The sequence below is a fragment of the Mus musculus genome, chromosome 9, assembly GCF_000001635.26.
Source record: "Mus musculus strain C57BL/6J chromosome 9, GRCm38.p6 C57BL/6J".
Classification (NCBI taxonomy): domain Eukaryota; kingdom Metazoa; phylum Chordata; class Mammalia; order Rodentia; family Muridae; genus Mus; species Mus musculus.
In genome coordinates, this window is record NC_000075.6 from 101,943,209 (window position 1) to 101,967,533 (window position 24,325).

At 44.2% G+C, this 24,325-nt stretch overlaps 1 protein-coding gene across 2 annotated transcripts in view; it reads right to left on the reverse strand.

Annotated features, from left to right (window-relative positions):
• The window catches only part of Ephb1 (Eph receptor B1), a 432,566-nt gene that overhangs the window by 21,081 nt on the left and 387,160 nt on the right, over window positions 1-24,325 (reverse strand). For both annotated transcript variants that reach the window (NM_001168296.1, NM_173447.3), the window contains one exon: window positions 20,724-20,939. In NM_001168296.1, the coding sequence (NP_001161768.1) occupies window positions 20,724-20,939 (216 nt within the window). The remainder of the gene's footprint in view (window positions 1-20,723; window positions 20,940-24,325) is intronic.

A 24,325-nucleotide genomic window follows, 5' to 3' on the forward strand; every position in this document is an offset into this window, starting at 1 on the left:
TGAATAACTACAAATGAAAAGATTTACAGTCAGTGGGCTCCTGGCTGCCTCTCCCCTGAGCTCTGTCTGTGCCGAACTCCTTCTGCAAGATGCTGCAAGAGGTAATTGCAGCCCAAACATCATTTCCCAGCACCTAGAGAAAGGCCTATTTGGACATAAATTAACTAAAAATATGCAGGTGATAGTGTGTATTTCATGTGTGAAGAACAGAAAGGCCACTTGGTGATGTTTCCGATTTGGGGGTGGGGGGTGGGGGGTGGAAATCCCTGTTCTGAACCAAACAGATGAAACAGAAGTCATTTCTCTGCACTACCCTGACAGGAAAACAGCTGGCTTTTACTACCCATACCCAAAACAGCCCCTGCCACTAAAACAGCCCCCGCCACGGCTCGATCATTATTATCTGCCATCATTCAGCACTCTAGAGTTTACAATTAGAAAGAAAGGGTAGCTAGACAGTTTAAATGTGATTCTAAAGCTGCCGTCATTCATTTGACAAGGACCTGGGAGGTAACCTTCCTGCTGGCCTGGATCAGTCCCGCAGAAGGAGCGAACAGGGCTTCTGCCCTGAAGAAGGCAGTGTTGGAGACCAAGTCACCGAGGTGTAGGCAGGTTCTCTCCTGCATGGGACCCCAAAGCTGGGACCTGCTATCACTGCCTCTGAAGAGCCACCTTGGAGAGAGGAGTTGGACCAAATGTAGGAATGGAAGGAACAGATTATCTGTGCATTTTGTCTTAGCTGACAGACTGACCACTGATAACCCAGGGAGGGTTCCATCCATCCATCCATCCATCCATCCATCCATCCATCCATCCATCAGGGGTCTAGTGAACAGGTCTGGGCTCCCTTGTTTTGGAAACAAAATTCCCTTGCTTACTTAGGGCTTAGGGACCGTGAGCCTCTGGGGTCTCTAGATGACAAGTGGACATGAAGGATCAGGAAGCAGGGAACAGGCAAGGTTGTAAGGAGGCTCAGAGTTCACCTGGATGGGATGTCACCCTCCTTTCTGGGGCCATAGCCACTGTGTGTCATCTATTGCTTCCCAGAACCCTGCCTAAACTGAGTTTTCTCCTGGAACTCATCTAATCTGTCCTCTGAACCTCATCTGCCACCCTCCTCAGCCCCAGTCCACTCTAAGCAGCTACAGCCCACCACCCCCTGCCCCAACCCCATCTTTAGACAGTCCAGTTGCTACATCTCAGTGCCTCAACATGTCCACAATTCCTTGGGCACTCTTGCCTCCATCCTCCTACCTCCATCCCTGTGCTTCCCTCCCACCCTCATCCTACCTGCCACACACACACACACACACACACACACACACACACACACACACTCTATTCCATTTCTACTTCTGTGCATGCAGGGTACTGGGTCTCTCTGCGGCCTAGCACAGGAGTGTCCCCTCCTATAGCCATGTACCTGGCAGGGCTCTGACCATGAGAAGAGGTTTCTCTGCTCTAGATCAGAGTTTCTCAACCTGTGGGTTGCGACCCTTCTTGAAAGTAGGGGTGATGGTGGTGGTGGTAGGTGCCCCATCTAAGATATCCTTCATATCAGGTATTTACATTATTGCTCTTAACAGTATCAAACTATAGTTATGGAGTAACAGAGAAAATAGTTTTATGGTTCGGGGTCACCACAAGATGAGGAACTGTGGATTAAAGGGTCACAGCGTTAGGAAGGTTAAGAACCACTGCTTTAGATGAAACCAGGGATCTCAGATGCAGAGTTCTGGCCTCTGCTCTGTCACCCTGGAGACTTCTGCCCAGCCTTGCAACAAACAAACAAACAAACAAACAAACAAAGAAAACCGGTGGCATCTGATCTGACAGCCTCAGCAAGGTTAGTATGGTCTCTAGTATTTTTCCTCCTATTAGTGGAATATAAGCATCTTAGGGATACTGATAATAACTTACAGCAACAGAGAATGTAGCTTTATTCTTATTCACCCTGTATCTTCTGACACCTTACCAATGCCCACTAACCACACCTCGAATCTCCGTTCTTATCCCCATCTCTAAAAGCGATGCTAAAACAATCGCTCACACTCACATTAAATAGCTGAAGCTCTCCTGGCCCCCTGAACAGCACTCCCTTCTTGGCACGGCTTATCCCTCAAACAAACCCAGCAGTTATAACCAAGTCACTTAACCACTCTGTCTTACTGTCTCCACCTGCCAATGGGGATAATAATGCTTAATTATCTCCGAGGGGTGCATGAGGAGTTGTTAGCTAATGCTGGCGGAGTGTGCAAGTGTGCTAGTGAGGCGGCTCCACCTGCCACCCAGCAGGACCCCTGTTCTCAGACGCTCCTGTCTTCCTCTGAGGCAGTGAGCAATGGCTAGGGAGAAAAACGTGGAGACATGCCCAAAAGCCACCTACAGAGGCCAGCTTCTTCCTGGATGTCTTCCACACCAGTGGTGTGAACGGATCCGGTATTTTTGAATCTTGATTTATAGACCCTGGGAATGGAGCCACCCAGGGTACATAACCTGATGAAAGGTGGTGGGGCTACAACCCCTCCCCCACCTTACACTACACTATGTTTCCCTTCCATTGGACAATTGAAAATAAGGGAAGATAAATGGAGAAGTGTGTTCCCATGCGTGGAAGGCAAGCAGCACCTTTCCCCATACATGTGAAGAAACAGGAGGAATTCTGCATTCCGCTATCATACTGCAGAGCCCCCCAAATCATCTCGCTCTTTCTCTTACATGCTCCCTCACCACTCCTACTTCATAAAGCATTATCAACCTCAATGTGCAGGTTGGGGATAAATGAAGACAATCAATGGTATTCTGTGTGAGAAAGGGGAGTCAGAAATGGGCTTATCTCAACCGCTGCCAACCACATCCATCCCCAGTACTGGGGGGAAAAAGAAGATAAGAATGCAGAAAAAAATAGTACTTAACAAAACTAGAAAGGGAATGTAAATAATGGTGCAGGTCTATGATCCTTAAACCTTCCAGAATCATTTGAGATGGACACCATGGTCACCTCTAGGAGGCTTTAAGGGCTGTGTTTTTCTGCCCGTTGCAAAGGATGAACCACGTGAGGACAGAAAGGCACAGGGCATCCCAGCTTTGGATGGTGCAGCGTAAAAACAGAGAAACAGGAAGGAGCCAGCCATATGTGGCACAGAGAAGCACCTCTGATCCTACCTCATTTTGTCATTTTCAACCCCAGGGACACCAGCAAAGGACAGCCACTTAGGCTTAAAAGCTGAGGAGAGTATAAAGAATAGGATAATGTCTTAAAAACCATACCTCAGACCAAGAATCAGAAAGACGAGAACATGCAAGAATCTTTATGTTGTTGCCCAAGAGTATTTTCAAGACTTCCCAAGCAAGTCTATGAACTTTTAGAAGACTTCTAGGTTGAATTTCCAAAGAGTAAAAGGGAACACTGTTTTATTGAGCTAGCCAATGTCCTCATGTAATGACAAGTCTTGACTGGTTCTATGGTGGCTGGGTTGTTTGTCTGTCTGTTTGTTTGGTTGGTTGGTTGGTTTCTAAATAATCTTCAGTCACAATATTAAAGATTAGTTCTGATGAGACTCATTAGTGGATTCTAAAGCTGGGGGAGAACTTTTGATGGAGACAGGACACTGGTGTGACCTAACATCTTATCACAGGGCAAAGGGAGTATGAACAGGGTAAAACTGAACATGAGAGAATTGGACAGAATCTTGAGTAGGTGATCAAAATTAATAACATTGATGACAAGCAGATGGTTATCACATGTCTCCAGATACAGCAGTAGAGGAAGGATACAACACTACGGAATAGCATCATGGCCAAGAACACAGAATCTGAGTGGAATCATGAGAGATGTCAGAAAACCCAAAGGACAAAGTTTCTTTTTAAAAAGTGAGCATGTTACTTAAAAAAAAAAAAAGTCAATGTCACCAAAGACAAGGAAACACAGAGGAAATATTTTAGATTAGAAAAGGCTAAAAAGACATGAAAATTAAAGGCAACCCCTGTTAGACAACAGGCTTAGGGGCTATTCTAGTATAGAGTGGGTTCCAAAATATTACAGAGCTGTCCATGGCATAGACATCCTAAAAATGATTGGATCCAAACAAAACATTTTCTAAAAATTCCCTTGCCAACTGATGAGGTATCTTGAGGAATTACTTCAGCAAACAGTGACATTTCCTTTTGAGTTGGGTTTGTAAAGAAGCCAAGGAAGATAGCCCCAAGACAATCCTATGACTTCAGAAGTAGATGATATATAAAATATAGTGTGGATCATCGTCTTTGAAGCTCCTAAAGTGAAGGGAAAAAGTGCTCCCAGGACTTGGCTTTATAAACAAGCCAACACTGACCGTGGTCTGTGGAGTCTCTTCTAAGCCCAGTGAAAGCGTGACGGGACAGAAATGTCAACCTCATAAAGGGACTCACTACAGCAGCAAAAGCCTTGTTTGGAAGACACATCTGGTGAAGACATGCTATCAGCAGCAGGTGGGGGCACTGTTACCCTCAGGTCAGGTCTTGGTACCGCCAGCACTAACCTGTCCTATTTTGTAAAATGCTAAAACGTGGAGAGACTCAAATACTGGAGAGAGCCTATGTTTCCTGTACTTTTTACTCAGATAGATGTTTGAACATAATCATTTAGTTTCACTCTTACTGAAAGCTAAGTTTTCCCCACTTCAGATGGCCATACTGATGGTGCAACTATAGAATGCTCAGACCAACTGCATGCTTTCTGAAGGTGGCTAGACAGACTCTAATTCCCTGCTAAAGGCATTTCTGCTAGACTGTCGTGTACACGTTTCCCATAAACCCCATTTCTTGCACAACTGTACAGTGAGAAAATGGAAGCTATGCGGAGAAAGTACATTTGGAAGAGAACACTCAAGGTCTAATGAAGGCTCCCAATCTCACTGCGGTAGCACAGGAAATAATTACCAGCCTCCCCTGCACCCAGAACATCAGTCCGGAGAGTCTTTGTAGCTCTAAGCTCCTCAGTTTTGTGCCCCTTTGGAAGTATAGGTCCCGTGGGTATGAGCATCTTATAGGCATTGCTTTGGTCTAAAGTAAAACTTCTACCAAGGTTACAGGCTCTTTAAGGAACGCAAATGGCTCTGTGCTCAGTTTCCTCTGCCTCACCAGAGGAAGAAATGGCCAATGAGATGACTGGTAGGTACCCACTAACCCTGCAACTCTTTGCCCTAAATAAAGGTCTTTCAGTCTCTAGCTCTTTTCTTTAGGTCTTCTTATTATGCTGGAACTCATTCATTCTTTGATGGTAAGAAAACTTGGATCTACATGCTTCAGGACACAGACACTAGAAAAAGACAACATGAAAACCTGCCAGGGTTAAGGCACAACCAACCACTGGAGGTGAGCGCTCGTGGACTGAGAGCCAGTATCTACCCTGCATCAACTTCTCGGGGGGGGGTACTTTACACATTTAATATTCACAGTTTACAGATTTATATTCTTTTCACAGTAATACATGGGCTCTATTACCATTTTATAGATTAAGAAACTGAAGCTCAAGGAGTAGATACTCCACCCGGGTTTTGACATAATACGTTAGAGCTGAGGTTTATAGTCTTGCTGCCACGCAAGTCTGTGAGAATTTCACAGGGACCCTTGCTACTTGCATGATTAGCTGAAAGGAAATAATCACACGTGTTGATAAATTGTATTTAGTGTGTCAGATATAGTCGGGTGGATTTTTTTCCCCAAATCAGATGGAAGTTTTTAACTGAGACCAGAAGTCCTTTGCTAATGATCCTGGTTCATCGTCTTTCATAAACTTAAAACATTTTTATAGGACTTTAGAGGGTCATGAAAGCATGGAATCCTGCTTCTCCTCTGGTCTTTACAATGATTGTGTGATACAGACCAGGTATAATGGGTTATTTCCTTTTGACAATAATGGAAAAGAGTCTCGGAGACCTAATGTAACTTCACCCCAGTTACCAGTGGGAGGCTTTGCACTCAAACCACATTTTCTGGTTCAGTATCCGGTTTTGCTCTTAGAACGTCCGAGGGGCCCCGCATCCCTCTCAGAGTTACACTTTCTTAGATTCACAGTGGATTGTCTCTTGTTTTCAGTGTTGGGATTTACTGTACCACATGATTTGAAATGTTATTAAAAAACAAAATGAAAAAAATGAGCTTAGGTTTTCATTACTGAAGATAATGTTCAGGATAACGAGTATCAAAAGTTAATAGAAAAAAAAAACCAAAAATATCAAAGACAAAGTTTTAAATAATTGAGCCTATTCTTTTACTAAAATAATTTTAGAATTGTTGTACTTATGATATACTAGGCGCATCAAAATTAACTATTATTTAAAGGTAACAGAACTATAGCATATAAAACAGCCATACTAGGCTCCCAGGGAGAAATCTTCAGAAGCTGTGAGGCCCGCAGTCAGGGCTCTAGGGCCAGTCCCAGCTAATGTGTGGGCCAGAACCCTGTGATTTGTATCTCAAACATGCACCTTTCCTAGACAGGAATATCTGTGAGGACTGAGGAAGGTGTCATTAGTCCTTCCAGCAGGGAACAGCAGTGGGTGGGGCTGCTGGGGTCAGCTCCAGACATCCGAGGACCTAGGCTTTGTATTTTATTAGAAAACTCCCAGATAGTTCATGAATAGGTCACCTGGCCCTTGCCACTTGGGCCCCCAATCCCCACCTAATATACTCCTTGGCTCTTTGCCACAAGAGAATAAAGTGATTTTACAGAGTACTTTGAAAAATAGCTGTTGCTAACTGTGTAGAAAGCTGCGGGGGGGGGGGGGGTGCGTAAAATTTGCTGCCAACAAAGATGTGACAGAAGATGATGAGGGGAAGTGAGCAGCTTGCCCGGCAAGCAGAAGCCACAGCTCTGAACTCAAACTTCTCTCCAAGCCTTCTTTTCCCCTTTTTATCGAATACCCAGTTGGTATGTCTTCTCTAAGTGAGCAGAGTTAGTTGAAGTCTATGCGGATGCTTTCGCCTGAATCTTCTTGTCTGGTTTACTGCCTCTTCTCACAGGAAAGGCTTTACCCCAGTGCTTTGTGGGAGGATAACAATGAAGTCTTCACCTCTAAAATCCATTTGCATATCCCCCCTGCAGCTGGAGCACCAGTGCTGTTTGCAGAGCAGCCTTTGATCAGGCTCCTGGTTTTTCCTCCCTCTCTCCTCTGTCTCCCCTAGCTTTTACCCTGACTCCCTCTTGTACCTCAGCATCTGTTAACCCTGCTGGCTGAGAGGATCCACTCTCTGTCTTCAGGTATTTGAATTCTGCTTTCCCAGAGGAAGGGAATGATGCTCAGCCTGGATAGTGCTTTGAACTATCAAGGCCTTAGCAAAAAACAGTCTTGCCTCTGTGTTTTCAAAGCACTCAGTCTATCCAAGGACCTAGTTTCCTTCTCTTGGATAAACACTGTGGCTTACAGCGACTCAATGTATCCACAAGATTTGCTTGGTGAAGGGGCTTTGCTCTGGACAGGCCCATAGGCCAAGCTCTAGCTGCTCCTGGAGGCCCTTCTTATGCTGGATGCTTACAGCAAGGAGCCTATCTTCTACATAAACACCAGTAACAATGCTCAGACCTGCTGCAGAGCAAGTAAGAGAAGATGGGGCTGCTTCTTCAGTCTTCAGGCTGCTGGACAGCGCTTTCCAAACATGAGAAGTCCTTTAATTTTTACTGTACGGGAACATAGCACTTTAAAGACCATGTTCCTGCAAGGATACCTTTTTACACACACACACACACACACACACACACACACACACACACATCTTTAAATCTGAAGCTATATCAGGGTCCTTTCAGCAAAATCTTGCTGGTGTATGCAATGGTGTCAGCATTTGGAGGCTGATTATGGGATGGATCCCTGGGTTGGGTAGTCTCTGGATAGTCCATCCTTTCGTCTCCGCTCCAAACTTTGTCTCTGCAACTCCTTCCATGGGTGTTTTGTTCCCAATTCTAAGAAGGGCCAAAGTGTCCACACTTTGGTCTTCATTCTTCTTGAGTTTCATGTGTTTTAAAAATTGTATCTTGTATCTTGGGTATTCTAAGTATCTGGGCTAATATCCACTTATCAGTGAGTAGATATCATGTGAGTTCTTTTGTGATTGGGTTACCTCACTCAGGATGATACCCTCCAGGTCCATCCATTTGCCTAGGAATTTCATAAATTTATTCTTTTTAATAGATTAGTATTACTCCATTGTGTAAATGTACCACATTTTCTGTATCCATTCCTCTGTTGAGGGACATCTGGGTTCTTTCCAGCTTCTGGCTATTATAAATAAGGCTGCTATGAACATAGTGGAGCAAGTGTCCTTCTTACCGGTTGGGACATCTTCTGGATATATGCCCAGGAGAGGTATTGCGGGATCCTCCGGTAGTACTATGTCCAATTTTCTGAGGAACCGCCAGACTGATTTCCAGAGTGGATGTACAAGCTTGCAATCCCACCAACAATGGAGGAGTGTTCCTCTTTCTCTACATTCTCACCAGCATCTGCTGTCACCTGAATTTTTGATCTTAGCCATTCTGACTGGTGTGAGGTAGAATCTCAGGGTTGTTTTGATTTGTGCTAGCAAGAGTTTGCTGAAAGGACCCTGGTATAGCTATCTCTTGTGAGGCTATGCTGGTGCCTGGCAAACACAGAAATTGATGCTCACAGTCAGCTATTGGATAGTACACAGGGCCCCCAATGGAGGAGCTAGAGAAAGTGCCCAAGGAGCTAAAGGGGTCTGCAACCCTATAGGTGGAACAACAATATGAACTAACCAGTACCCTCAGAGCTCGTGTCTCTAGCTGTACATGTAGCAGAAGATGGCCTAGTCAGCCATCATTGGGAGGATAGGCCCCTTGGTCTTGCAAACTTTATATGCCTCAGTACAGGGGAACACCAGGGCCAAGAAGTAGGGGTGGGTGGGTAGGGGAGTGGGGGGGGGGAGAGGTTATGAGAGACCTTTGAGATAGCATTTGAAATGTAAATGGAGAAAATACCTAATAAAAAAAAGAAAAAAATCTGAAGCTATAAAGAATGCTCAGTGCCCTTGTGATGCTTAGCTTAAATTATCAACTTGACACAATCCAGAATCCCTCTAGAAGGAAATCTCAGTGAGAAATTGTCTACATTATTTTGGTCTGTAGTCATGTCTGTAGGCTGTTGTCTCAATTAAATTTATTGATATGGTAAGACCCAGCCCATTGAGGGCAACACCATTCCCTAGGCAAGGAATGAATTGGACTTTTATCTAAGAGTGGAGAAATTGAGCTGAGAACTCAAGCAACTGATCATGAATATATGTTCTCTTTGAAGTTCCTGCCTTGACTTCCCTGTAACAGTGGACTGTAACCAGCAATCATAAGCTGAAAGAAACTTTTTTATTTTTCTACTAAGTTGTTTTTTTCCAGGGTATTTTATCATAACAACAGAAGGGAAAGTAAGACAACTTACACCCACTTTTCCTGGCTAAATTCCAGATGGGCTTCCATGAACCCCCACATAGAACACTCCATCCCCTAGCCTTTACAGTCTGACCATTCACTTGCTGCACACCTGTCTGGGGACAGAGCTCCTCCCTTAGGCCTTTATTGATTTAACCCAGCTATTCTAACACAGTTCTCCAAATTGGGTGGCCCCAAACAGGAGAATGTATTGTCTCATAGTCCTGAAGGCTGGAAGTCTGAAATGAAAGCGTCAGTTGGGTCTTACTCCTTCTGAAATGGTGCCTCTTCTAGTTTCCAGTGTTTACCGGCAATGCTTGACACTCCTTGGTTTATAGACACGTCATTCCACTCTCTGCTCCTTTGTCACACAGCCATCCTCTCTCCCCATATGTCTCTAAGGATTTCCTTTGCTGTCAGATCTCAATTTGAGTTCTCCATCACTTGACTGCATCCATAAAGATCCAATATATAATTAAGGATGAAGTCTAGGCATTTGTGTGTGTGTCAGGGTAAGGACTTTCCTACTTCTTATAGAAGTGACACAGTTTTCCTGATCTGAGAGGATAATTCAGCTTCACTCAGACTCAACTTCAGCTGACCTAGCCACTCACCACCCAATGAGCACACATAGGCGCTTTCTATCTTTTTCTGACCAGACCATCTTCCCTTTCTACAAAGCCTCCAGTCCCCGAACCATTACCAGCTTGTCCATACTTCCATCCATCTGCTGAGACATACAAAAAATGTCTTTCATGTGCTCATTTCTCCTCTAGGATCCACTTTTTGATTTTGTTTTTCAGCTAAATGTGATCTCTCTTTTCTATGCTCAGGGCTCCAAACTCATATTAACCATCCAATTGGGAAAAGAAATGATAGGTTCATACTATTGTCAATCACATGCTAAATGTAGTATTTAAATATCTTCTCTAGTAAAGGTCCTCATTTCTTTTGAGGAATAAATGATTCTTGATTGGTTAGTTCATTGACTTATTGACTGATTTTCTGTGGGACCTCCTCTGAGAAGATGAAATCAGGTCCCTCCTATGGGAGTGACACCTCATTCTCCATTTATTTCTCTCAGACTGGTCCCTTCAGACTGGTGTTTTGGGCTCTATATCTAGCTTTTCATAGGTTAGCATGACTCCCGAGTCCAATGGCTGGGGCTAAATCACTATGGCCCACTTTGGGCTGTTCACACAGTGTTCCCAGATCCACACTGATTCATCTCTGCATCTATTTCTCCCAGTGTCCCCTTTGGCGCTTTCTGTGGGATAGCTGTTTCTTCCCATTGGTACTTACACAGAGGCTTCCTGCATCCTCACTCCCACATACTCTGCTGAACAAGATGAATGTCCACTTCAGGATGGTACCCTAGTTAGTTTCTCCTCACCTTTGGGTTTCAGCCCGGGGAATTTCTCTTTAAGGATTCAGTGATACCTGCTTGATAGTCTGCATAATCATATTAAACCATTATAATTACATTATGAATTATATAATTATTTTATGTCTATTTCATATGCAGGTGAACATGTGTAAGTGTGTGTGTGTGTGCATTTTATGCTGGCTCACGTGTACTGATGCATGTGCCTGCCTGTGTGTAGGCCAGGGAACAACTTTGAGTGCCATTCTCAAGAACACCATCCATACATTTCGACATTAATTAGACAAGAATGGCTGGAAATTGAGTCCTGGAGATCTTTCCATCTCTCCATCCATAGAAATGGAATGACAGATGTGTGTCAGCATGTATAGCCTTTTTACATGAATTCTGGGGATCGAACTCGGGTCCTCACGTTTGTGAGGCAAGCACGCTCTGCCTGAACCATCTCCCAGCCCCTCCTCTGACTTGGAATGCTACTTGCGGGCCTGTGTCAGAGCTGTGTTACCTGGTAGGCTTGAATATGCTACTTGATGCATGCGTGTTAACTGGGGAGCAACTAGGAGAGGCTGCACTCCCATATGCTCCCATGCATGTGAGGCCCAAGTTCTGCACACCAGGTTTTGCATACTCCATACCCACTGGCCCAGAGCAGAGAGGGGAATCTGCATGAGAAACCTGACTAGCCCCTGGGTACTGGCTGGCTTGGGCTCTGAAATTCCATACTGATCCTGCCCCGGCTAATAATATACAGGGCCTGCTAAGAATAATTATGCTGAGTATTTCTCAAAAGGGCACTCCAGTCAGGTCCTGCTGTCCCTATCTGAGCATCTGCTGACAGAGTGACCCAGGGAGAGATCTGAAGAAGGAAGAGGCAAGAACTGCCCGGGGAAGAATGATTTGAGTGACAGCGCACAGAGCAGAATGACATTTGAATTATTCTTCCCCTCCGATTAATTAATGCCAGAGAAGAACTTCCAGGGGACCAAGGCTCAGGTTGATACTGCCTGCAATTAAAGGGTCCCCCCATCTTTTCTTTGGCTGTCGTCCTTCCTCTCCATTTTCCCACCTACTCGGGAGCCGGAGCATATTCCCAAACCGAGTGATTGAAAGGAGAGCTGGAAATCAATCAGAAAGAGGCCTCATGAGGGAAGCCACCAATTGGAAAGGGAGGAGAAGTGTGATTTAGATGTAAAACCACCAGAAACAGACAGGAGAAAAGGCCGTGCCACTGGACACAAAGCCACAGACACTGCTCTTCCTAAAGGATGCAGGTCATGGCCCAGGTTCTGTAATCTTCCTTTGTAACTCAGGGTGACCTTGAACCTGTGCTCTGCCTGCCTCGATCTCTGCTGTGCCCCCAGTGTTGGGATTAAAGGTATATGCCCCTATTCTGGACCAGAAACAACTTCTTTCAGAGCTACAATAACTTGCAGACAGATGGAGATCTCTCCTGAAAAGCTCACAGAAATGATTATCTTTGAGATATCTTTCTTTCTTTTTTTCTGTGTCTTTTAAGTATTAAATATATTATGAGGGGGAAAAAACTCCTAAGGACAACTACTAGAGTAGGCAAGCTCACTTCTTAGAAGTAATGAAAGAAAAATTAGGTTTTAAGCTTTAACTTTTATTTGTTTATCGTGTGTGTGTGTACATATGTGTGTGTGCATGTGTATGTGCATGTGTATGTGCACAATAGAAATTAGAGCACAATTTGTGAAAGCTGTTTTTTTTTCTGCCATGTAGGCTCTAGGAATTCAACTCAGGTCTTAGATAATTACCCACTGATCTATTTTGCCAGCCCGGGTCTCAGTTTTGTTGACAGAGCAACTAACACAACTGCAAAGATGAAGACTGCAGCTAAGACAATAATTCACAGGAATAATAGATAATTCAAGGGCAATATTGAGCTGCTGCTGCTGCTGCTGCTGCTGCTGCTGCTGCCTGCCTGCCTGTCTGCCTGCCTGCCTGCCTGCCTGCCTGCCTGCCTGCCTGCCTGCCTGCCGCTGACCGCACTCTAACCGGATGACCAGTTCATCACAGAGGAGCAAGAACATCTGCAGAGCATGTGTGGGTTGTGCTATGACAGCAAGCATCCCTGGTTCCATAGGGAAGATGGACTCCTGTGCTTCAGGCCCATCTAGTGCAGGGCATGAGTGATGCAGATGGGATTATTCTAGAAGGTGTAACACGTGAGCTGCCCAGGCAGTCAGTCAGTCAGTTCAGGAAAAAGGGGGCAGCCACAGGGCAAGGGGGTACCCAAAAAAGCACCAAAAGCAGGACAGGGATCACGGAGGGATAAGAGCAGTGGGAAGATGGTGCAGAAGGCAGCTTCTGCCTCCTGCCCAGAGGAACAGATGCTCTGGGAACAGCTCCTCTTGACGTTCACAGATGGAGACAGAGACAGGGCAGACACCAGCTGACATAAGAAGAGAAGTCAAGGAGCAGGAGAAGGAAGGCCCAGGCTTGGAAGGAGGCAAGCTTTAGATGTGACAGAAACAAAGAATGTGGGAGGAGCAGCTGCTGGAGACCAGAGGAAGGAGAGCAAAGGCGCAGGGCAGAGAGAGCTCAGAAGCACTTGGAAGACTGTGCAATTCACGATGAAACAGGAAAGCCCCGGGGAAGTGGGACCTGTAGAAGGCAGAAGCATGACTGGAGACTTCTTAGAGAGGCAGCCCAGGAGGGGTGCTCTAGGGCAGGAACACTGACACTACTTTAGCAGAAGAAACCCACCTGAATACTAAGGAGGAAGACTGGACATTTTGGGACAGGTGGGGCCTATTTTGCACATCCAAAGAGAAGAAATGATGCTGAATAGGACAAAACTTTTGGTTCCCTTGGCATAAAGCCCCTACAGAGAAGTCTCTGAGATCCTGTTGGAATTCTGCACATCAACGTCAGCTGCAAAAGGGCAGAAATCAGATTTGGAGGAGTATATGAGACTTGAAACACAAAACATATGTCACAGGTGTGACACCTTTCCTGGGACGTGTGGGCTGTTTCGTAATGCTGTATAACATTAGACAGACGTATCACGAGCCTATAATCTGTGAGGTCAGACACTGAGAGCTGATCTTTAACAGTGCACAGGAATATTTGTTGGGACACACATCACAGAATGCAGACATACACCCACCAAGAACTAGCACGTGCAGACTGATCAGGTGTTCAGAGCCCAGCCTGTCTTGCTTTTCTTTTCGTCAAGACAGGCAGGGATATCAGTAGCTACTCAGAACTCTTTCCTAGGTTAGTGAATTTATTGCAATCATAAGGAAGCACAAAGGAACAAATTTTATCTGTTCATTATTGTGGGAGCCTGTTGGGAAGAAAATGCTCCTGGGGCTAGAAATAGCAATTTAAAGTGGAGAACAAACACCCAGAGAAAAGGAGTAGGGTGGAAAAGAACGTCAGAGAGCCAGATGAAGGATGAGGGCCTGGGAGGAAAGACTAGAGAACTCTAATAGCTATTAATGAGGTCTTCACTTACAAAGAAACACCAGGTGAATTAGAAGATGATGATGATGCTAAAGGGGGCTTAGAGGGGCCGTGTGAAGGGGGGTTAGCGTGGAGAGAGTGCTGTCTCCAGAACTGAAATTAGGGGCAGGAAGCTGCAAGCTCCTCTTTTGATATGGGGGTGGATATGCTTCTAATAAATAAACCCTCCAAGAAATAATAATAAGTATAACTGAAGACAGACATGAATGGGGAAAGGGGGAGAAGAAGAAAGGAAGAAAGAAGGGAGGGTGGGAAGGAGAATGGGAGGAGATGGAGTTAAGAGGGAAGGGAAGAGTCCCTGAACTTTCTGGAAACCGAACAGCGTAACGCTATATGCTTTGTAGTTGTGCCTATGGACAGCATCAGTCTCCATAGTCTGCTTAATGCTAAAATTCTAGTGGGAAAAACCTCACCAATTTTCTGGTACCCAAGAGAGGGCAAGCAGGGTTGTAGCCATCAGAACTGCTAGGGAGGAAGGGGCCTGACTCTCTAGCTGCCCCTAAGTGCTGCCTGTATAAGACAGGCTAAAAACTCTCAGGAACTGAGAGCTGAGAAGCAGATACAATCTGCATTTCAACTATAACCAAGTTATCTCCCCACTCAATTACATCTATTGACGCTCTAGATCGTGTAAGAGAAACTAGTCTCGACAGCATAAAATTCACAATGTCTATCATCCCAAATTTCTATATGTACAGAGAGCCAGGGAAATGTGGCTCATTTTCCCGGGTAAGAATAATGAAAAGAAAGACTTCAAAGAAACCATCATAGCCATGTTCAATGATGTAAGGGAAAATTCCTTTAGTGAATCAAAAGATGAAGCACCTTAACCAATAATCACAAAGCACAGAAACAAATTAATAGGCACCATGGCACTAAAGTACACAGATTTTTAAAAATCTTGTTCTAGCAGGAGAAAAGGGAAGTAGAAAATATTTGTTTTTCAGAAATATGGTGGAAAACATCCTGAGTATGTGAAAAACACAGATCTCTCTCTCTCTCTCTCTCTCTCTCCATTTCTCTCTCTCTCTCTCTCTCTCTCTCCATTTCTCTCTCTCCATTTCTCTCTCTCCATTTCTCTCTCTCCATTTCTCTCTCTCCATTTCTCTCTCTCTCTCTCTCTCTCTCTCTCTCTCTCTCTCTCTCTCTCTGTGTGTGTGTGTGTGTGTGTGTGTGTGTGTATGAATCTCAGATCACAGACCAGTCACTTAAAAATATGTACCCTAATTTTAGTCTAATGTCTCCTCACAATGTAAATCACGATATATAATCTTGTTATCAAACATCATTTACATGATCCCCAGCCTTCTCTACAAAGTTACTTTGTTGGGTTTCTGTGTGTCTGCATGTATGGGCACACACATGCACAGCATGTGAGGTCAGAGGCTAACTACAAACATGTCCCTCACTCATCCTCTCTGCCTTATGCCTTTTGTTCTCACGGGGACCTCGGATTCTGCAGCCTGGCTCTCCAGAATGTTCTGCTTGGCCATTCTTCCCCAGCACTGGGTTTGAGTGTTTGCAGACACACACAGCTTTTAAACGAGTGCTGGTGAGCAGACCCAGGTCTTCCTGTGTGTACAGCAAGTCCTTTAGCAACAGAGCCATCTCCTCAGCCCCTAAACTAGTATTTAGAAAGACTGCTGATGGTTTCCATCATAAATAAACATTAATTGATAGCTGCCAATTATCAGCTCTTTAATAATATTCCAAAAATGATTTTCTCCAGTATAAGGAACCATTCTCTTGTTCTATTAGTGTGAACTCAATAGCCTTATCCTATTTATCTTAGTAGACAAGTTATGATCTGTTGCTGTCATCTTTGTATTGTATATTTTAGGGTTCAAATCACCTGAGATTTAGCCATTAGAAGGTGCTTCAAGCTGAGTATTTTGAATTTTTTTGGCATACCCTCATCATTATTTGAGTGCTTTCTCACTTTTTGACACATACAGAGAAAGGTTTGCTGACTTGCTTCATTTTCCCTGCTGAGGCTCCGGAAGAGGCCATGTCTCTAATGAGCCCTGGTTACTTGAATTGGGGTAGATAAAAATAACCAAGACCCTTGCTGCAGGCAGGCCGCTGCTTCCAATCACCCTAGACCTTATTTACTTGTCTGTCTCTCAGTTCACACAAATATAGCCGCCCTAGCTCAACACCGCAACAAACAAATGCCACCTTCCATGCTTCCCACATGCACTTCACTCTCCTAATAGCTCTTACTCTACCCAGGGTCCTCATGAGTCACCCACCAGAGTGGTAAATCCCTCACATGTGGGTGTAGGTCTCCACTAGCTTATGATATTTACCTTTGCTGGACCTGTCAAGGGCTGTTTTGGTGAAAGAACATAAAAAGAAAGTAAAGGAAATTTGGAATTTGGAATTTGTTTTTGAATATATGAAAATAGAAGAATGGAAGAAATTCAAAGGAAAAGGCAAGTGGAAGAGGGGAGCCAGGTTATTTTTCTCAAAGGTAAATCTTATGGCTTTGGACCATGATACACACACATACACACACACACACACACACACACACACACACATTTCTACCCCTTGAATGGTTTTCTACCATCCCAATATTTTCTTCTTTTCTATGACCAGGAATGCTGGTTTCTTATCTAACATACTTGCCTGTCCCTCTTGCCACTGCTCCTCTGCTTGTGTGGCCTAACGTGACATGGTCCTTTGGGGGAGAAGAATGCTAAACTCTGTGTGCCTCCAAAGTACTATGTTGAAGTCCTAATCCCCAGTGGAAATATATTGGAGGCAGGTTCTTTGAAAATACATATGTTTAGAATTAGACCACGAGGATGAAGATCCCAGAGTGGATTAATACCCATATGATCTGAGCAGACATATGAGAGCACTCTCTATTTCTCTAGTGTACACACCAAGATATCCATAAGGACATAATTAAGAGGTGGTCGCTACCAAGAGCCTGAGCGCAATATTATCTTGACTTCAGACACTCTAACTTTTTCTAGAATCAAGAGGAATGAATGTTTGCTGTTTAAGCTATGTGGCTGGGGGCATTTCATCTCAGCAGCCTATGTTGACTAAAGCTGACTTACTCTTCAGATCTGTTGAACACCATCATCTCCTCCTCTGGATTAATCCCCCAAGATGCTATCAGAGCACATTGTGTTGTTCACTGGTCTCTTTGTGCTCCAGCAGCAGGTAGCTTGGCATCACTGAATATATGTCTGATGAATGGCCATGCCATCAGTAGATTCTGTGCATTGCATTGCGAAGCAGTAATATCTATTTTGATCCTGATTATATGCTTATGTGCTAGGGTATTGACACATAGAAGATGTTCAGTAAATGTTTATCATTTGAATAATTTCTTTGTATTTCCAAAGCATAATCTATTTGATCAGCAAATATGTCCATTGTTTCTATTTCTAGGAAAAGGCAAACAGAAGAAATGACATGAGAAATTTGACGAGTCACATGACTCTACAACTGATGATCCTGAAGATTCTGAGGTCCAGAGTCAACAGGCTTACCATATAGAAGAAGCATATAAAACCATGGCAGACAATCTAAGCAATATGTACAGCAAAATCATACAGGAAGTTTCCCCTAAGAAACTTTTACTGTAAGGTATACTATAAGGTAGATGCACTGTTTATATTTGACTCCATCTCTACTTAAGTGACCCTGGACCACTTTAAGTGTTAGTCCTTCCAAAGGTAAATTAGTGCACTCAAAGACCAGCTGTGAATACAAATGCATGTGTGTGTGTGTGTGTGTGTGTGTGTGTGTGTGTGTGTGTGCGTGTGTGTGTTGACCTAGACAAAAGGGGATTTTAAATTTCACTTAAAAGAAAAAAAAGATCTAAGACTATTTAAGAAAATGTTTTGAAGAGAAGAATGGAAGATAGCTTATTCCTTCTGAATAGGAAAACTTTCATTAAAATGTTGTTATGTGATATTTGCTCAAGTCATTATGGCTATATCAATAGGAAGTGATGCTGAATAAACAGATCAACAGACTCAGTTATAGGAAGACCTCAATGTCAAGGATGGCATAATATTTTGGAAATAAAGTATATATTGAACAAGTCAGCATGTTTACCTTGACAAAACTAAGCAAGAAGTAACTTTCCAATCAATATTTAAAAATATGTTCCAGAATATTCCTGGCATCTGTCAAGATAATAGAAAAATAAACAACAGGCTCAATAGGAATAAAGTCCTACTGCACATAGCAAGAAGAGTGACTTTCCCAGACATGATGTAAGGAAAACCAATCATTTTTACCAAGACCTAGATTGATTATAAAATCCTGATAAATACATGCATGCATACATAAACATATGAACACTCAAAAAAACTCAGAGCAGTGACTGTATGTGAGTGTGTTTGGCCTACGAAGATTGACCAGAGGGAGGAGGCACATGGAGAAGCCTCCTGGGGTAGTGACTGGATTCTTTATCTTGCAGGAAGTTCGATTGTTACAGCTATATACATCTGTTGAAATTCCAAATTTGCACTTCATATGTGCACACCACTGTGTGCAGAAACAAAAGTACATATAAACAAAAGCGATGCCCAGAAAGAGAACCGGGCCAGAGTTCAATGGTGGCGCACAACACAAGACACTCCTTCTGGGATCTACCAGGGGTATATATGGATATTCTAGGCCAAAGTCTGTAAGGTTCTAAGTTATGTCTGAAGTTTTTCTGAAATAAACTGTGGGAAAGTAATTTCAGATGTGTTCAGTCTTTACATATAGGACAAACATCAACGTAATGCAGTAGTACTTAAGACTCTGAGAAACACTTCATAACTTTGCGTGAGGAGAACTTTAAAGGCAAATCAGAATCCCAGGAAGATGTAGAAGAAACAATAGACATTTTTGACTAAACCTCAATGACGTCACAAGCCAAGTGACATTGCATCAGTTGTATCTACAACAGGTGGGCACCTAACTGAATCATATACAATAGGAGCTAACATTCCCAACATAAATACCGACCAGTTACGCAATGGGGGGGAAATCGGGAAAAGATACAATGGAAGAGAGAAAGATAAGATCTGGCAATTATATAAAAATGCAAATTGAGATAACACAAGGTGCCCATATTTTGCTATTGAATTAGCATAATTTCAAAGATTGTTGACCTCCAGTGCTGCTGAGGATGCTACGTGTCAGACGCACTCCCAGGAGAGTATGAATATTCAATAAGCATTGGAAAGCCAATCTGGAAATAAAAAATAAAATTCCATGGGGAGCACAGGAACTCAGAGAAATGAGCATGGTGTGGTCAAAGAGAAACGTGAAAGGAACCACATCTAATTTAACAAGGATGCTTCCAGGCAGTGGCTGGACACTCTGGCCCAAGTGGCAGATCCAGCTGGTCTCTCTTTGTAGCCCTGGAGCTCACAACAATGTCTATCGCTTTTCAAAGGGTCACACTGCAACTGGTTACATCATTCTTTACATAATTCTCCACTTTGCCTCTTCGCCAACAAAGCCTAAAATACTAGTCAGATGACTCTTTAACAGAAAAGTTTACAGACTCTACCATGGGGGAGTCGCCATTCACTAAATATTTTGTGTTATTGCTTCTCTGTTTTATGTGAATCTGTCCATTTCATTTTTTTGGAAGTTTAAAGTAGATAGAGAGGCAGTAAAAGATATTGTTGAGTCATGAATGTAAGTGGAAAACAAAGATGCTAGCTAGACAACCACTATAGCAGTCTAGGCCAAAGAGAATGCAGCCTTATAAGGTCAGGGACAGTGGAGGAAGAGTGGGGATAGGTTTCTTAGGAGTCTCCAAGGATCAGGATGGGATGTTGAGGCACAGGGAGAAATCAATGGTGGCTCTTCTATTTTAGTCTCTAGTTAAATGGTGCCAGCTATGGAGATGGTGAGATGGGGCGGCTACACTGGAGAGGAAAGCCGGAAGTCTATTTTGAATGTATTATGGTTCCAAGAGGGATTGTGTGAAGGAAGCAGTGGGATAGAGATTAGAGCTGCTCAGGATGTGGAGGGGGAGGCTGAGAGAAGATCAGGACTTAGAATGGAACTGGTACTTAAAGGCCCCTGGAAGCAAGATAGGAAACCGAACTGGATTCTGATGACGCCATGCTCAGTTTAACTGGCGACCGGAAACCTCCTTCCTTTTTGAAAGACATTGCTGCTGTTACTCTTTCCATTTGGATTCTCCATATTCATCTGTCCCAAACTGCTCTTGCCACTGGCTACGGAGCACAGTGGCTTCCAAGTAGACAGCAGCTCCTTCTGATGAGCTGGGGTCCAATCTTTACCTGGACACTGACTGCTGTTATTCCTACTGGAAGGATGGGGTGCGCAGTACCTGGCGCCCTAAGCAGAGAAAAAAGCTCAGCTACAGGTCCCAAAGGTCAGCCATCACTGATTCATGCCATGATTTCCCTGAGTAGACTAAGGACTCACCAAGGAGCTGGTGTAGGTGGGGTCTGAGGTGTCATCCTGGAGGTAGCGAGAGAGACCAAAGTCAGAAACTTTGCACACCAGGTTGCTGTTGACCAGAATGTTTCTAGCAGCCAGGTCCCGGTGCACATAATTCATCTCAGATAGGTACTTCATGCCAGCAGCGATGCCCCTCAGCATCCCCACAAGCTGGATCACGGTGAACTGTCCATCATTTTGCTGTGATAAGACAAAGAGGAGATCAGGATCAAGATGGGCTTCAGTGGCTAATCGTGAGCCTAGACAGCATGGCCGACGGCTTGTCAGCCCTCTGTCAGCACCCAGCATCCAGCTCTCGGTTGCTTCTTCCCACTCCTCCCTCCTCCTCATCTCTTCCCTTGAATGCTCTGCTCTCTCCTTGCCAAGCCCTGTCGATTTCATCTCCAAATTACATCTCAAAGCCGTCCACTCCTTTCCCTTTCCACTGCCACCATTCCAAACAAGTCATCGCCATCCATCACCTGTAACAGCCTCCTGCACCTGCACCCCTACAATCCATTCTCTCCATGGCAGCCAGGGCCATCTCTTCAACACATAAATCAGGCCATGTCACTCCCTGGCTTAAACTCTTTAATAGCTTCCAGTTGCATTAAGGGAAATCTCCCAACTCCTCAGTACAGCTCAGGAGACCCTAAGGACCAGCTACTGCCTTGCCTAAGGCTCTAGAGTCACAAACAAAGCCACAGGGACTCGAGCACTCTATGTTCTTACCGAGGTAAGTCCAACTTGCCCCAGAATTTCTTAAGTACCATTTCTTCTGTTCCTTTCTTTCTAAGCCCATCCTTATGTGTCCCGTGCTTTCTACTTAAATCCCCTTCCTCAGAGATGATGTCCTTATGACCCCCTCCCTCCAATGTAATTAGCATTCTCAGAACACTGTTTTCAAATGTGTTACCATATTACCTTGTACATCACAACTTTGAACTTTGTGGCTGTGTGTATAGCACAACCTTCTGACTGTCATTTGACTCTAACTCTTTGAGCACAAGAACCCCCATCTCTAGAGGTCCCCCATAATATTTTAAGTGATGAAAACTTTAAGAGAGAATAGAAGGGGGGGCTCAACACCTTAAAAAGCACAAATAGTTGAATGACCAGCATATCTTGCTATTTCCCAAACTCTCAGGCATCTTTGTATTTTCTGAGCTGTCAAGCTTTGCTTTGGGTAACCATGTTCACCTCACTGGGGTCAGTGGGGGACTAAAGCTCACAATCTGGGTCTGGTACCTGGAACCCTGCTAATGACCCTCACCGTGCCAGGCTACATTGTTGCTTTCTCCCATCACTGGTGGACTCAGTTCCAAGCACAGATGTCTTTCCCATTAGATAGATTTTCATCAAATAAAATGTGCCTTCTTTTTGCTACATACAACCTCAGCATCTTGCCTCTGCAGACAGTGGTTAAATAGGTGGGCCCTGAGCCATGCTGCCAAGAAATTTCCTTACCATATAGTTCAGTCTTAGTGCTTCCCCAAAGGGTAGTGAGTTTTATTCTATATTAATCAGAGCCTACCCTGTACATGGAAATGTTGCAACTGGAAGAAAAGTGAGGTCTAGTCTAGTTACTGTTGAACACAGGTACGGGCAAGCCACATTCTCTGCCTTAGAAGTTCATGTGAGAAATACAGAAAGCATAAGCAGTGTGAGGAGCCCACATTTTATTGAACATCTACTGGAGAGATTGCATAACACACCCACATCTCTTATCTCCTTTCAACATGGATGGCTACGCCATTTTTGCGTGTGCTACAAGGGCTGTCCCTTCTCTAGAATCCATCAGTAACCAGTGATTCCATGGAGGAGTATGAACTGGTGTTGTCAGCTTGATACAAACCTAGACCCAAGAGGGAATCTCAACTGATTCATTGCCTCCATCATATTGATCTGTGGGCATGATTGTGAGTCTTTTCTTGATCAATGATTAATGTGGGCAGGGCCCAGTCCACTGTGGGTTGTGTCCCCACTGGACAGGTGGTCCTGGGTAGGAGAAGAAAGAATGCTGAGAAAGCCACGGGGAGCAAGCCAAGAAGCCGGGTCCCTGCTTCTGCTCCTGCTTCCGTTCCTGACTGAATTCCCTCTATGAAGGACTGTGATATTTGAAATAAAACAAACCCTTCCTCCATAAGTTGCTTTTGGTCAATGTGTTAGCACAGCAACGGAGAAGCAAAGTAGGACACGCCCCGTGGGCTGGGCTGCCCTTGACTCACTTCCTAACCGCCAGGAATGCTTTGTATGTGGCATTTTCTTCTAAGGATCGAAAACAAAAGTGCCACGTTGGTTTGTGGAAAGACTGACAGATTTGTCCATCTGTGAAGGATGAATGTCCCAGGGATGATTCAAATCCTCCTCCGGAGGGAACTTCCATCAGCACCTTCTACCGAAGCCAGCCAGTCCCGCAGGAGTACCCAGCCCTTTCCCCGAGCACTTTGCTGGGAGATCTGTCCTTCAGAATGTCCCCATGAAACTTCTATAGATTCAAAATGTCCCCAGGCAACTTCTATAGATTCAGAATGTCCCCAGGCAACTTCTATAGATTCTGAAGCTGTGCCCCAGCTTCAAGTCACACAGGCTGGATTTTATTCAAATGCTATTTTTCTTATTTCTTCTTCATATGTGTAGGTGACATTATAATGAAAAATTGGTATCCCACTAAAGCCCTCACTCACCCTGGAGAGGAACAGTGTGCTTACCCACAATGAGAAAGGTGTGGGCAAGCATATAGAGTGATGTCTGAAGTTTTGCTAAAGTTTGCTGCAGTATTTATTCCTGGTTTTGTTTAAAATTTAGACCAGGTATCGCTATAGCTTCTGGGGTGAACAGAGGCCAGAAGTGGCTAAACATTTGGTGTCTGGATCCAAATAGATGCAGACTGGACCCAGTCTCTGCTGTTCATTGGCCTGATCACGTGATTTAGCCTACAGAGTGGTGATCCCCATAGCTAAATCTTAAGAGCCCAGTGTCCTCCCTTCCTGGACTCTGTGGAGGTTCAACGTGATCAAAGGTTAGAAGTCTTCATTTGGGGCTTTGTGCTGCCCTGATGTCATCAGTGATCATGGTACCCAAGAGCCAGGCTGTCCCTTCCTCCCAGTCACCTCCTCTATGGACCTCAAATGCTCCGGTTGAGGGAATCTGGGGTCCAGTTCTAGATTCCTGGTGTTTTTCTGAATGTGTGAAAGACACTCTCTGGCCATTGCTCTTGGAAAGCCCAGTCCAATGGGTGTTCTGAGTTCAATGTAGAATGGGTCACTAGGGTAGAGGAACCCAGCTGCCTACCAACTGGTATTAGTGAATGAAGGAGACTTAATGACAGACACTTGAAATTGGAATCAGTTCACAAATACCAGTGTCTTCAATTACTTGACTTTCAAATGGAAAAATAATACTTCCCGGAATATAATCAGAGCCTTCAAACTGTCCCTGGGCAGAAGAAAAGGCAGACAATATTGTATTGTTTTCACAGTGAAGATAAAGAAAGTCCAGAGGGTCTACGTGATCCGCCTTAAATCACTCTGTGTGGCTTTGAGTTATAACACAAGTCTAAATCCGGAGTGGCAAATTACTTCTCT